General features: G+C 51.0%; 1 protein-coding gene across 1 annotated transcript in view; it reads left to right on the forward strand.

Annotated features, from left to right (window-relative positions):
- LOC128827732 (maestro heat-like repeat-containing protein family member 7) overlaps positions 1 to 15,041 on the forward strand; it is a 30,823-nt gene extending 15,782 nt beyond the window's left edge. The window contains exons 4-11 of the mRNA XM_054011809.1: positions 2,572 to 2,747; positions 3,308 to 3,445; positions 3,616 to 3,733; positions 4,847 to 4,988; positions 10,611 to 10,702; positions 11,090 to 11,143; positions 14,508 to 14,559; positions 14,992 to 15,041. Of these exons, the coding sequence (XP_053867784.1) occupies positions 2,572 to 2,747; positions 3,308 to 3,445; positions 3,616 to 3,733; positions 4,847 to 4,988; positions 10,611 to 10,702; positions 11,090 to 11,143; positions 14,508 to 14,559; positions 14,992 to 15,041 (822 nt within the window). The remainder of the gene's footprint in view (positions 1 to 2,571; positions 2,748 to 3,307; positions 3,446 to 3,615; positions 3,734 to 4,846; positions 4,989 to 10,610; positions 10,703 to 11,089; positions 11,144 to 14,507; positions 14,560 to 14,991) is intronic.
- The last annotated feature ends 305 nt before the right edge of the window (positions 15,042 to 15,346 follow it).

A 15,346-nucleotide genomic window follows, 5' to 3' on the forward strand; every position in this document is an offset into this window, starting at 1 on the left:
TACTTCAGGCAGACCCTCCACCTCTCCTGCAGGCAGGACTCCCCCAGTCTCCTCCTTTATGCTGGGTTGTAAGTTAGCCAACTGTGGGGCCTTAGCCAGATTCTCCTGGTGGCCCTTTTTCCCCAGTCAGTCCTCAGGCTCAGAGGGTTCAGGCATAGGTGCTGGAACTGGGGGAACGGGGGTGCTGTAGCACCCCCTGGCTTGAAGCAGTTTCCATCATATATAGGGTTTACAGTTTGGTTCAATGGCTCTCAGCACCCCCACTACACTCCTGCTGGTGTTTTCTCTGCTAGGAGGGAGGAGGCAGCATGTATGCTGATCCCCTTCCTAAAGCTCATCCGAATTCACTGGGAGAGAGGGGAGTCCTGGCCCTCCCATTTTGCAAGGCTCCTGGTCCCAGGTCCTTACAGAAACATATCAGGAGTTCCTCCTGAGCACGACTTATTCCTTGGACCACTTCTTCCCTACCAGTATTTCCCAGCTCCTTACGTATATCAGACATCTCAAAATCTGACAGGGTCACACCACGTGACAAGGGTGGGCTGACCCCTAGCACCGCTACTTTACAGGGACAGACTATCCCCTCCGTTTTGGGGATACTCCATAATGTCCTGACAAACCGTTGGGGGAGGGTTCCATTCATCGCATCCATGTTGGAGCTCTGAGAAACCCCTGTGACGCTGTCTGCCCTGGTGCCAGCTCAGGATAGGGTTGCAGGCTAATTCACTCAGATGCTAATAGAAATCAAAGGAGTGTCAAAAGCTATTGTAGTGTAATCAGGCAGTTCACCTGTGAGTTTGTTTAGTTCAAAGGAAAAGTTAAAGGAAACACTTATCTTTATAACCTGTTGATTGCTATTGTATTGTGTATATCCCTGTAATTAGTTAACCCTAGATCAAAAGTGTGCGTTGGTGTTAAAAGATGAGAATGAACTTGATGTGTAAAGTTTATGAAAACTAATGAAGAATTCTTGTTTGCTATTACATTACATTGGCATCGTGTATATCCCTGTAATTAAATTACCCATCAAACACAATTGGAGCCTTGGAAATGTAAATGAAGAAGACTGCTAACTTCAAAGCAAGGGCTACTGTGTTTGACAACGGGAATTCACAGACTAAGTCTGAATTTCCTACTCATCAAAACCCACTTGGGTAAAGACACTGTTCAGATTGGTTTCTGGAAAAGCTATAAAATAGATGTCAAGGAATGATCCTGTATCTCTGACTGTTTGGACTCTTACTGGGAAGATGCCAAATGCAAAATGGAGATCCCCAGAAACATCTGGGTTCCTGAAAAGACTTTTAGGAAACCAAGAGATTACTACATCTCCGCTATCATTTGGGATTTACAAATTTTGACTCACCTGTTAATGTATTTTACCTGCTTTAACCTCTCAATAACTCTCATTTATTTTTCCTAGCTAATAAATCTTTAGTTAGTTTACTAGAGAATTGGCTGCCAGTGTTGTTTTTGGTGTGAGATCCAGAGTACCAATTGACCTAGGGTAAGTGACTGACCCTTTGGGGTTGGGAGTAACCTGATGTGGTGTGATTTTTGGTTTAATAACCTTTAATCACAAAGTTCAGTTTGTCTGGGTGGCAAGATAGGCTGGAATATCTAAGGGGACTGTCTGTGGTAAGACTGTCGTTGGTAAAACTGGTACTGTAATCCAGGAATGCACAATTGTTACTGGCTTTGTGAAATCCAATTATAGAATATACTACTAGTTTGGGGTGCCTGCCCTGTTCTATGACAGTCTGATCTAAGATTGGCACTCACAGTTGTGAACCACTCCAGAGAGCGTGACAATTGGCGTAGTCAGCACAGGAGTCACATGCCACAGGTCAATTGGGCTTAAAGATCATAACCCAACACTATTTAAAGTTTAAATTTGATATGGAGAGTTTTAAGGGTTAAAGGTGAGTTACAATGGGTGAATCACAATCCTATGAGAGTCTTGACTCAAAAGAACTTGAAAAGGTATGTAAAGAAAGGGGGCTATCTGTTAAGAAGAAAGCCGCAGAACACGAACTGAGAGATTTGCTCATGGACTTTGACCAAAAAGCAGGGTCTCAGCCCCCCTATACCCCAGATGCAGAAGAAAAGGCCCCTCTGAGGCACTTGGAAGCCAAGAAACAATGCAAGCATGAAAGAATGACGGTGGAAGTCCAAATGAGGGAGAAGAAAGATGCCGAGGAAGCTGATGAAAGAGCCACTCTTCTCTTCATTAATTTATTCTCTCCCATTCTTAGTCCCATGAGGCATTACCCCCACCCCAAGCATGCTGTCTCTGCAGCCCCTGCAGGTCAGGAAGCTCTGCAAGATCAGAAATCAAAGCTAGGTCCCCTGTGTGGCAATGCAGCCTAGTGTCACCAGACTCCACAAGGCAAAGCCTTCAACCTGCCAGTGCCTGGCTTCCCCCGCCCTGCTGCTCAGGGCAGTTTAACTCGGTTTGTTTCTCCATGAATCAGGGGAGTTTCATAGCACATAAGCAGGAAGTCCTGAGAACTGACGCAGGAGGGAGTAGGATTTCCAAGTAAGCTTGTGTCTGTCTTGTTCCCTCTTCAGGCCACATGCGCCCTCTATGAGATGATCTCGGTGAGCAAGTCCAGAGATGCCACAACCCGCCTCTATCCTCAGCTGCTAATGGCTCTTCTTGTCGAAATCCATTTCAGCCTGGGACAGAGCATACCAGGGGATAAAGTCTCTGGAAGGGAAAGCAGCCGGCAGAGCCTCCACACCAGGTACTGCGCCTACTGGAAAGTCAACGGTCTAATTACATGGACAGTCATAGAGAAGTCATAGTTCTCTTCTCCAGCTCTCATGTGGCCCCTGCAGGTTTTCCATAACTCTCTAATTCTGAGGGAGTTAGCAGGCAGGGCTTAGGTTGCAAGGGTGTCTCTCAGTGGTAAATGACATACCGACCAATGCACTGCAGAGGAAGTAGAAAGACTATCCCAGCAGCTATGGGGAGAAATTAGTGGGAGCCAATTTGCCAGTGTGTCAAAGGAATGTGGGTCCGACACTAAAGGGCTGAAGTTCTCCTGTTCTGTGACATTGACATGCCCTAGTGCTGATGTGCAATTGTCTGTAGGATTTGCTCAGAACTCTTTCTCTTTCTTCATATTATTAAATTGTATTACTATAGTGCCTAGGAACCCCAGTCACGAACCTGTGCCTTCCTAAGCTCTATTTAAACCATTGGTGTGTCTTTCCACACACAAGTGAATCCGTCACTCCCTGACAGACCTACCATGAGGGGGCTCCTGGCACTCAGTCACGCTGGTGTGTTGTTTGAATCTAGCTCTGCAGTGGAGGCTATAAAGATGCTGCTTCTCTGTGTTGGCTGCTGTTCCGAGCTGACTGTTATGGAGAAGGAGCAAGGCTGGATCCTCCTACAAAGCCCCCAAGATCACCTCCATGGGGTGAGCCTGCTGGCCAGGTAATACACAAGCGTTTTCCATGCAGTCAGTCCTGCTAGTGGGGGCAATTCCAGAATGAAACATTCCTCACTTCTGGGCTGCCATGTGGCCCCAAGCTGACCCCTCACCCCCTTGTTGCATAACGTGCTTCTTCCCTTACTAACAAAGGTATTTCTGCTTTGTGTCACAGAGCCATGGTGCACTATGCTTGCCCTGAGACCACAAGGATGCTGCTGGACCTAGTGACCCCGCTCCTCGACAGAGGTGATAAGAAACACAGGCTTACCATGATGGCCTTCTTTGTAGAAGTAAGTTTCATTAGCTGATGAGAGCAATTGGGTCTTGTGTCCTAGATTAGTGAGCAACTCCTTAAATCAAGCCTTTGAGACTCATTATTGCGCTACATAAACGATGAGCTTTATTGGTCATGTCCACATTGCCAGGTGTCCATGCAGCACTGACTAGGCTCCCCCAGTCCTGTCCCAGCACGCTCAGTGTAAAATCTGAGATGGATCCTTTAGGGGATCATTGGTTGCTCCAAAGTTGTAATCAGGAGCCTGATGGGAATATCCAAGAAACTAAGGTTCTGTAGAACAGCATCAGCCTGGACTCTCCCGAAGGGCAGCTGGGTCTCCTGTCGGCATCAGCCTTTCTGCAAGGTTGAAAGGTTCCTCCCTGCGAAGTCACTAAGGAAAAGCAAAGAGGGGCATTGAGAGTGGGTATGGAGGAGAGAGGATCATGGTAAAAGCTCCCCCAGATGCAGGATCATTAGCTCTGAATGTGGTGAGCAATCTTTAACCTTCTCTATTGGATGGGTTAGTTAGAGGCACATCACCAGGAATGAGGTGGCTCTATAGTCCATCACTAGGTTGTCCTCCCCATTTCCACGGGTTCTGTCTGGCTAGTTCCTATTGACAGTTTTCAGGGATTGTCTCCTCATCTAACTCATTAAGGGATGGGGTTTAATTCTCTCCTCACCAGGAGTCCAATCCTGGGCCCATTGAGATCAATGGCAAAACTTCCACTGACTTCAGTGGGGTCAGGATTTCAACTCAGGGGTTTGATTTCTCAGTCCCAGCTTTCGCGTTATCTCAGAGCGGCTTGTTCTGCTTCACAGGGTCACCACGAGGGGTGCTCTTGGCAAACCCCCAGATGCACAAGAGTCCGCCATACAAATGGTCACTGAACATTTTGTTGCCCTACATGTTCTCCTGGAGGGTAGAGCAGCTCTGCTAATGCGTATGGCTGAGTCTAGTGCTAACGGCCAGGAAGTCAGTGGGAGGACTGGGTGTCACACACAAAGTGGGGCTGATGTATAGCAATGGACGGTACAACATGGAGGTTATGATGCCTCTCCACAGAACAGACACAAAGTTCTCCGGTAAGCACCCTGCTGCTGATTCGCTCTGTGTTGTTTTCAGCTTCTGCGTTACAAAGAGGCCAAGAAGCTCCCACATCCAGACACTTTGGACCGTCCCAAGGAGTGGACAAAACACCCCAGCCCAGTTTTCCGTTCACTTGGTCTAAAGAGGACTCGGCATCCTGGCAACCCAACCAGGGAAGGTGAGAGCCCAGGCTTGGTTAACTGGAAAACGACGAGGTGGCTGTGACCCAGTGGACTGAGTTCTGGGCAGGCAGTGAGGCACAGTGTTCTGAGCCCACCTCTGCTGCTGGCTTGCTGACCCTCTCGGTGCCTCCATTTCCCCAGCAGGAACGGGGATCACAACGGCCCCTCAATGCAGATCTTTCCTCGGAGAGTATTTTAGATGGGATTTTACTGCTTGGATTTCAGGTGGACGTTATCATTCTCCTAGGGCTACCACACGTCCGGGTTTCCCCGGACATGTCCGGCTTTTTGCTCTTTAAATAGCCGTCCGGGGGGGATTTCTAAAAATCTAAAAATGTCCGGGATTTCCCCCCAGTCGGCTATTTATCGACCGAAAAGCGGCTGACAGGGCGGCCAAGCGCCGCTCGCATTGGGGCCTCAGCAGCCAAAGCCCCTTCCCAGCTCCCCCCATCCCCTGCAGCCTTAGCACGCCGCCTGGCAGTGCTGGGGGGCGGGGCTGTGCGCCTATGAGGGAACGCGGCGGCGGGGCTGGCAGCGGCGGCCAGAGCCCCTCCCCCGCTTCCCCCCTCCTCCACAGCCACAGCACGCCGCTCGGCAGCACTCGGGCGGGGCGGGGCGCTCCTTGGGGCGTAGAGCCAGACACCTGCTCTAAGCCGAGTGGCACGGTAAGGGGACCGGGGAGTTGGAGAAGGGGGGCAGTCAGGGGACAGGGAGCGGGGGGTGGTTTGGATGGGTCGGGAGTTGGGGGGGGCTGTCAGGGGGCAGGGGTGTGGAGAGGGGTTGGGACAGTCAGGGACAGGGAGCGGGGGGGTTAGATGGGTCGGGGGTTCTGGGGGGGCTGTCAGGGGGCGGGAAGTGGGAGGAAGTAGCTAGGGGGCGGGGCAACCCCCCCCCCCCCCAATGGAGTGTCCTCTCTTTGAAAGTTCAGATATGGTAACCCTAATTCTCCCCCATGCAAATTACCCCAGCAGCATTCCTGTTCCTTCTTGGAGAGACCATTCCTGGTGCTGTCACAAAGGAAGATCTTGATTGGTCTAAAGACCTTAGCGAGCACACAGGGCCCTGTCTCATCGCCCCCTGCAGTGGCAAGACCAAACATTGCAGCACTGCCTCAGTTTTCCCCTCCTCGGCTTGACTTCACAAATACCTCGTTCAATAACATCCTTATTCAGGCTCATTTATTAAGACAAACAAGCCTTTGAAGGCCAAAGATAAAACCCTCAGAATCAAACCTGACAGTGTCCAACGGACTAAAAATCAGAAACAGGATCTTCTGCCATTACCACATCTCCTCTTCTGAGCTCACTCAACAAAGGTTCCACCCTGTCCTTAGTAAACATAAGAAAACTTAACTTTGGCCCCCTTCCTGGGCACCCTTCTGCAAGCTTTTTGCCCCCAGGCTCTGCGGAGTTCTTTGTTCTCTTGGGGGACGACTGCTTCCCAAGGCTTCCTCCCTGGAGGCCCTTTTCCCCCATCAGATTCCCCCTGCCTTCCCTCCCAGGGTACTCTAGGAGCCACTCCCCCCTGCTCCTGCTTCCCCTTCCTTCCTGACAGCCCAAAATAGTTCTCTCCTCCTCCGCTGCATCTGATTAATGCATGGGGCTGTCTGGCCCCAAAGTCTCTGGCCCTGAGAGAGGCAGAGCACTCTCTTAAAGAGTGTTTGTGACCCTGCCCCCAAATGATATTTCAATGCCTTGCACTGTCAGGTCCAAGTTTCTCAAACTTTGCAGAGGGTTCAGCTCTCACCTAGGACTCCCCATGGGCCAGGTTTGATTTTTTCCCCAAGTTTCACCATTTGGGGGATTGTCTGCATGAGAAAAGAAGGTGGCTAGAAGTTTTCGTTTGTTTGTTTGTAAGTGGAAAAACTGTCCTACAGCTCAGAGACGCAATCACCCCAGGAAAAAATCACAATTGACTGGGGAGACAGCATGGAACATTTCCATCCAAAAAGGGAATGTTTTTAGGAGCGTATCAAAAGGAGCAACTAGAATGGAAACTGTGTACCAGCCTTAACTATGGAGATTGCTGCCAGCATCTGCTATAATAATAATTAATAGCATGTAGAAAAGAGAGAAAAGCCCCGAAGCAAAGCACAGCTTTGACCACCCTACACCAGAACAACCCGGGACAGGGTTAGGATTCACTGATTGCCTCGTCAGGCATCCCCATCGATTCTAAAGCACCACGCCTCCGACTGTGGAGACGGAGCTTCTCTCTGACTTGGTGCCACAGGGTAGAATAAACACAGCCCTGGCACTGTGGCGTGTACTCACTGGAGGGCTGGGAGATCTGATGAGCCCCCCGATGTGTGTGTGTGTGTAGGTGGAACAAGTCAAGGCCCTGCTGCCTGCCATCCTTTGGGGCTCGGATGAGATGGATGATGGGAGTATTCTGGAGGCCATCTCAGCTGTTCAGAACCTTCTGCAGAGCCTGGATGGGAGTGAGCTCACCAGCGTGGCCAGTTGGGCTGGGGATTATATCAAAAGGCCTGGAGCAAATTACAACCCTACCCTCCAGCTCCACCGATTGGAATCCCTGTGGGACTGCAGCAATACCGTAGCCATTGGCAATCAGGCTCTCTGTATCTTCCAAGACATGAGCCTCTTTGTCTTGGAGCTTGTGGACTTGTCTGATTATCCCAGGGACCACTTGAAAGCTGTTTTGCTTGTTGGAAAGACTTGCATTTTTTAAAAGGTAGCCCCAGGGGTGGTGAAAACTCCTGCAAGATTCATTTCCATTGTACGTTCCAGGTTGCACTGTTCAAAGCTCAGAGCCCGCCATGGTCAAGCAAGAGAAGGAGCTGATACTTCAGTGTAAGTAGTTGCCACATGGCTGTGTTTGCATGTGGAAGGAGAGCTCATGCTCCTTGTAGGATATCAGGGTTGGAAGGGACCTCAGGAGATCATCTAATCCAACCCCCTGCTCAAAGCAGGACCAATCCCCAGATAATGTTTGTTTGTTTTTTAAACCCCAGTTCCCTAAATGGCCCCCTCAAGGATTGAACTCACAACCCTGGGTTTAGCAGGCCAATGCTCGAACCACTGAGCTATCCCTCCCACTTGTGAACCAGTCTAGGAAAAAGTGCAACTCCCCCGCCATGCTGCTGCATTGAGTTCAATTTAGACGTGGCCAGAGGTAGCTGTTGAGAGAGCCTGGACATCAGTCCCAGCTTTGTTTTCTCTGATGTCAGGCGTCACTTCTATCTCCAGGTGCCAGAAGGTTTTACCAGGAGAAAGTAAATGCCAGGCAGGGTGAGAGGCCCTGGCATGTGTCAGGGAGATGGTGCTAAGGAGGTGGATGCCCCAGAATGCAGTGGAAGATGGTGCTGCCAAGGGCAGATGTCCCTGAGGACTTAAGCGGTTATCAGATGGCGATGACACTGATAGCCCTGGTGGGTCCAGAGCATCTGGGAGGAGTTAGTTGCTTTGGAAGATCAGGGGCGGCTCCAAGCACCAGCGCAGCAAGTGCGTACCTGGGACGGCAAGCCACGGGGGGCGGCGTGCCGGTCGCCGTGAGGGCGGCAATCAGGCGGCAATTCGGCGGCAGGTACACTGAAGGCACGGGACCGGCAGATCACCTACAGAAATGCCGCTGAATCTGCGTGACCAGCGGACCGCCCGCAGGCATGCCACCAAAGGCCGCCTGACTGCCGTGCTTGGGGTGGCAAAAAACATAGAGCTGCCCCTGTGGAAGATACAGAGGCCCATGGTGCAGGTGCTAGGGCATGCTAATACGATATGTGTTTTGACCTGAGCTTCCTCTCTCTGTCTCAGCTCTCAGTGGCCTGCAGCAAGATCCGGATTCCTCTGTCCATGTCAGTGTCTCACAGGCCATTCAGCAAGTTCGGGATGGTGGTAGAAACCAGTCACCTCAGACCCTAGGAGCTAGATTCAGGAACCTGTTCTGCTGCTTGACTGGCCAGGAGGAGAGGGAAAATGCTCCTGACAGAGATCTCTTGGGTGGCCCGGACCCTTCCCAAAGCCACCGATGGGACTCAGGAGGGCCCTGAGTTCCCACAGAGAAGTTGGTGACTGGAGGAGGTCAGCTGAGCCACCACCCCAGCCCCGAAGCCAGTGCCTGCATGATCCTGTGGTAATTACCTGCATTGTTCCCCATGAGCTGTAGGCAGCTGGGGATGAGTTTAAGTGACCCCAGTACTCAGCAGAATGATGGCTACTGGCTCCAGCTAAACAAAAAGGTGACAAGACTGTTAGTGTAAAACCAAGGGCATTTGCTCTCACGTCTCTGTCTTCCTTCCATAATGGAACGAGTTGCAAGATAGCTGGTTCATTACATCAGCCACGACATTAATGACCTTTTCCCTTTCTTCTGATTAGCCTCCGATCTCTGATACAGTCTTTGTGACCTTGTAGGAAGAGATGGAATCTGGATGATGGGGATGGATCACTTGATAAATTGTCCTGTTCTGTTCATTCTTTCTGAAGCATCTGGCACTGGCCACTGTCAGAAGATGGAATGCTGGGCTAGATGGACCACTGGTCTGATCCAATATGGCTGTTCGTATGATCCAGGCCTCTAGTTCCCCTTGGACAGTTAAATAAAACCCTTCATCTCTCCATTGACATTATATAATCTCACTTTTCTTTAGACACTTGGGCCAGCACTTTCAAACATGGATGTAAAAAGTTAGATACCTAAATCCATACTTCTTCTTCAACGCTTAGCCGAACGGTCGGCCGTAGCAATTGTTCACCATTGATCCGTTCCTGTGCTTGACGGGCCGAGAGCCCAATGTCGGAATAGACTTGAGGCACCCATGTAATAGGGGGCCTGCCTTTGGGCTGCCTGCACCCCCTTGATTGGTGGAATTGTCTCTCGGATGTTACGAGCCACTCAAAGAACGGCGTTCGCCAGAACGTCTTGTGGCATACTCGCAACATGTCTGAAAAGCATAAGACGCCATCTGCGGACAATGGCCCCAGTAGTCTGTAGACCAGAGCGACCATAAACATCTGCTTTACAAATGAAGTCATTCCACTCTATGCCCAATATACAACGTTGGCATTTTATGTGGAAAGCCTCCAGCTTTGCCCACTCTGAGTGGCGCAGTCCCAATGTTTCGTAACCGTACAGCAGTACAGAGAGGATACAGCTTGATTTGATCCTGAACTTGGTTGTCGTGCCGAGATGATGTTGATTCCGTATTCATTGTAAACGACCCATGGCAGCGGCTGCAATGCCACACTCAGGCACCTAAATAAATGGCCTGACCTTTCTCAAATGCTGAATACCAAGAACTTCTCACTTGAATCTGCCGAAGCCGTGGCTGTTCAGCTCCTCTGAAAATCAATCCACTCGTTTAGATGCCTGAATAGGAATGTTAGTGCCAGACTTTGGACAGTGACATAGGAAGACATTGGCCTGAGCCTATGCATGGACTCTCATCCTACAATCCAGCCCCTCAACAGATACATCCCAGCTTCTGACTGTGAGCCATTCAGCTACAACGGGGAGGCCTAGATGCTGTAAGTGAATTAACATGTAATGATAGATAGACCGATAGATAGATAGTACAAGCTATTCTTTCTACCATCTGCCGTACAGATTTGCTCTGTAGAGTTTGCTGTCCCTGTTACTCATGGGTATTTATGTTGCAGAGCCCCACATGAGAGAGGGAAGGATTTCAGGCCCAAGGCCCAAGTGGGGCAGGAAGAAGCACACGCTCACCTCAGTTGCCTTCTTTGCTGAGGTAAGTTTTGTTGACTTGTTGAACTGAGATTGCAGAGCGTTGCTCAGTCCCATATTCTCACAACTGGCAGTGCCCCATATGTATGTCTGGGGCACCTTGCATCTTCATTTCTTGACCTGTAAGTGGGGTGGCCTGGGGTTTATGTAAAAGGCAGGGATTGTGTTGAAACTATAATCATCCAGATACTTCTGAGGAAATCCCTCTGGAACAATGGAAATAGTGTAGCATTTGGCCATCAGTCCCTCGGTAATTTCCCAGATTGTGACTGCGTTTGATTTCCTGTGAGACGTCTTGAAAACTGTTCTCTTTGTTGAGAGGCTGAACCTCTGAAAGTTCACCCTGGACAATGTAAGCATTGACAGAAGAGCTGTTGTGTTGATTCCCTAGGGCGCACTGTCCAGCACGCCGGCAGACAGACCCAGATCAGAAGGCCTGGATTTGGTACGTGAACATAAGTAATATCCTTAGGTTAGTGCAGTGAGGAAGCAGAGGTGTGGGTCAAGGAGATGGCAATGGGGACGCAGAGGCCCTGTCATGGCACCAATGGGGTCTAATTTGTACTGTGTGCTTTGGTCATCCACTGTGTGATGATCCTCTTCTGTAATGGGCACCATCGGCTCCAACACCACCCTCCTCCCAGCCTCAAGAGAGGGAGGTGTTCCCAAGGGAGAGGGGGCATGGCTGCGGCATCCCCGAGGCTTCTCTGCTTTATGCTGGGGGCTGGCCCAATGGCCAGATGGCCTCCAAGTTGGTGGGGGTGGCGCACAAAAGCGGCTTTCAGGCACATTCCCACGCAGCTGCCAGGATCTGCACTGAGCCTAGGATCTGCAGAACCATATCACAGGCTGGGCCTCAAGGCTGGCAGGTTGGCAGATGCTGCACTGAGCAGCAGAGTTACTCTGTATCCTGAGTCAGGAAGCTTTTCTGCTGCTTCGCTGATCAGTGGAGCCTGGTAGTTAAATGAGGCAGGAAGATACACCTGGTTAATGCAAAGACACAGATGGAGCCCTGGAAGCCCGTATTTCCTGGTGGTTAGTCAAAGAAGATCAGGCCAGGGCAATATGACTTGACAGTCCTCAGCGAGGACTCATCAGAGAGACCCTCAGATGTAAAGAGGAAGGAAGTGGGGGATATTGGGTACAAACTCCCCAGATCCAGTTCCTTAGTCCGGGATCTGAGTGAGGGTGAGACCAGCCCGTCAGTCAAAGGAAATAGTGGACAGTGAGATGGTTATAGGCTAAGCCTAGAGACGCAGGAATGAATCCAACCCCTCTTTGTTCATGGTGGCCTGATCCAAACAAAGCTCACGGAAGTCAGTCTCTCTGTTGTCTTTAATGGGCTTTGGCCCAGGCCCATGGAGAAGAGAATGTGTTCTTTGAGCCCTACAAAGGACAGAGCAGAGACCATTTCCACAGGGGACCCTTATTACATAACAGTACAGTGATTAGCCAGCTCCAGGCTGGCAGGATAAACCCAGAGCACAGCAACCTCTGTCCTCATGACTGAAATGGGCTAGTGCCACTAGACTGGGCCATGCCTCCTTCACCTCTGTTACGCAGCAGTAAGGGTGTGAATCACAGCAAGGAGATCAAAGCTCTGTAGAGCTAGAGACAAGCTCTCTCCTCGCCACCTTTCAGATGGCAATTCACACCCCTCCCCCACCCTCACCCTCCCACATACACACACACATTTACAGAGGAGACTCTAGACAAAATACAGCAAAGGGCAAAATAACTGGTCCCTGGACTGTGGGAGGAGAGTTATGGGCAGGGAGTGAGGGAGCTGACGGCAAGGGGAAGGCTTCAGGCAAGTGTGGTCCCGGTGGTCAGAGAGCCTACGGGAGTTATTCACATTCTCAGGAGGCCGGGACAATTGCTTAAAACTAAGACAGGAAAGCTGGAGGCAAGACCACGTTAACCATGAAAGCAGCCTGTCGGTTTGCCTGGGATGGGGACAGTCCACCTCGCAGCGTAGTTCTCCTACAGTCGCTCTGGACTGACTCTGGCTCTTGTCCCCACTGAGTCTCCTACCCCAGCTACCATGCGCACATGAGCCCAGGGCGATTCTGAGGAGACCCCTATTTTCTGAACAACGGCTTCAGGAAGGACCTGGCTGGCTGGGAAAGTGCAGAGCACTACAGAGCCGGCTGGGCCCTTCATGTTTTTCAGCCTGTCAGCATATTGGATTCAGACTAATTCTCAGGCTGAACTCTATTTAGAACAGGTACCTTTGTTCCTTCCTGTGCTAACGTCACTCCGCTTTGGGGGAGAATAAGGACAGAGGCCTATTAGAGATCTGTAGAAAGCCCATCTGGGAAACAGATTCTTCCACAGCTGCTACTGTGAGATTCTGACAGCTTCCTCTGAACCATCGGCTGCTGGCTGCTGTCAGAGATGGGGTACTGGACTGGACGGAACTCAAGTTTTGATTCAGTCTGCTAATGCCTATAGCTAGTCCTTCACTAGTCAGTACCAGACGCCAAGAACCAGCTCCTCGGATGGTGCAAATTGGCTCAGCGCTATGGACGGCAATGGAGCTCTGCAAATTCCCACCAGCTAAGGATCTCTAGCCCTGCAGCATCAGTGACTCAGGACACTGGAGTGTGTTGGCCGAGGCTTTGAAATGATCATGGCAGTGAGAGATGGGCTCAGACTGGAAACCCCAAACCCAGCACTGGTGGACTTGGGGACGCTGAGATCTGGATCCGGAGCCAGAGCTGAATGATGTGGCTTGGGGCAGTCGCTGATTACAATAACCCCTGGTGTGTAGCTAGGCTGTGTGCACTGCACACTGGGCTCCCAACTGCAGGATTTGACTAGGAGCCTTTTAAAAAAAAAGTTTTGAGGTGCAGAAGGACAAGGAAAAATGTGACACCCTGTCCCAGACCCTGAGCTATTTCTGTAGTACAGGGGTCCCTTTACGAACACAGCAGCCATCTCCATACAGCAGCTAACAAAAAAAAAAAGCTTCCATGATCCTTAAATCCTGACCCTGTCCCTCTTCCATCCTGCGCTGTCCTTTATTACACAAAGGCCTTGTCTACACTTACATCAGCACGTAGGGTGCGTGTAGCTACACGTGCAAGGCTGTGGTAGGGAGGGCAGCCAGGCTCAGCTTGGGGAGCTGCCGGTGCCATTCCGCACTGCCTCCCCCCACCAGAGCCTTTCCCCACTGGAATCTTTCACTGCTGTGGGGAGAGGCTCTGGCAGCGGGGAAGGGGCAGGACTCTACCCTACTAAATATAGCAGCGTAGACACGGGAGGCCCTGCATGGGCAGGTAGGGTGCATAGCCATAGGGTTCAAGCGTCCCTTTACTTGCCTTAGCCAGGCTTCACCATCTACACTGCTGTTACACCCGTGCTAGCAGGGTCGAAATAGCCCCAAGTGTAGACCTACCCAAAGCAACCACCTCTGTTCCTGGAGTCCTAATTGACTGCGCTTGAAGAGGCTTGGGGATTGCAAAGGAAGGCAGGGTCCAAGTTAACACCCTAGCCCAGCAGCAGCCCCTCTGGTGGGAATTCGTCCTGGGCTCACTGCAAGGAAACAGTTCCCCCTTAGTTAGGACTTTGTATTGTTCTTCCAAAAAAGTAAGGCAGAAACTAGTCATGTAAGCCACTCACCACAGGATGGCGCTGATGCTCTGCCTCCCCTACGTTTTTCTCCTCTTAGGTCCCTTTGCAGCGAATCAGATTATGGCCGGTCTCTGTGCCCATTGATGTAGTCTGAGTAGCAGGAGCCCTTCAGCCCCAGGGTGACATGGGCTGTTATGTGTTTGAATGATTAATCCTTCCTCTTCCTATTCCAGGCCAGAAGGGCTGAGGTGCTGTTTCCCGAGGAGCTGTTCCAGGACTTGCGAGGTAAGCACAGACACGGGCCGTGCACTACAGCTCTAGGTACACCCAGGAGCGCCGCCAGCGTTTTTGCCGCCCTAGGTGGCGGAAGGTCCCGCTCCCAAAATGCCGGCCCCGACAGGCGGCAGAAGGTCCCGCCCCCGAAATACCGACGACAACGGGGGCAGCCGAAGATCCGGCTGCCGCGGTCGCCGCCCCCCAAATGTTAGCGCCCAAGGCAACCGCCTAGGTTGCCTAATGGGTTGTGCCGGCCCTGGGTACACCCCTGTAACCCTAGAGGGGCAGGAAACGTGGTCCTTTCAGGTGGAAACAATGGTCATTTTAATATGAATGTAGAGTGTTTAGATGCAAGCTGGATGGATAGAAACAGAGAGTTTGGAAGATCAATATGTAGCTGAAGATCATTGCTTCTATTGTGTTTTTTTCCCCCTTTCATAGGAGCCTTTCCAAGCATCACAGAAGTACGGGCCAGAGTTAACACGGCATAGAGTTGTTTGTTGCATAATAAAGCTGCTGATGATTTCCAAGTGTTTGCGGCCAACTTTTCTCACTGTGCACTAGGCTGCATGTAGCCATGTGACTGAGATGTCAGCCTTCTCTTTTCTGGGCACTGCACCTTTAATAGTAGAGGAATCTTGCTGGCTGCAAGCATCCTGGCTAGGGTTGCCAGGTGTCCAGTTTTCGACCGGAACACCCGCTCGAAAAGGGACCCTGGCGGCTCCGGTCAGCACTGCTGACTGGGCTGTCAAAAGTCCGGTTGGCGTGGGGCTGGCAGGCTCCCTACCTGGCTCCG

The sequence above is a fragment of the Malaclemys terrapin genome, chromosome 22 (genome assembly GCF_027887155.1).
Source record: "Malaclemys terrapin pileata isolate rMalTer1 chromosome 22, rMalTer1.hap1, whole genome shotgun sequence".
NCBI classification, from domain to species: Eukaryota; Metazoa; Chordata; order Testudines; family Emydidae; genus Malaclemys; species Malaclemys terrapin.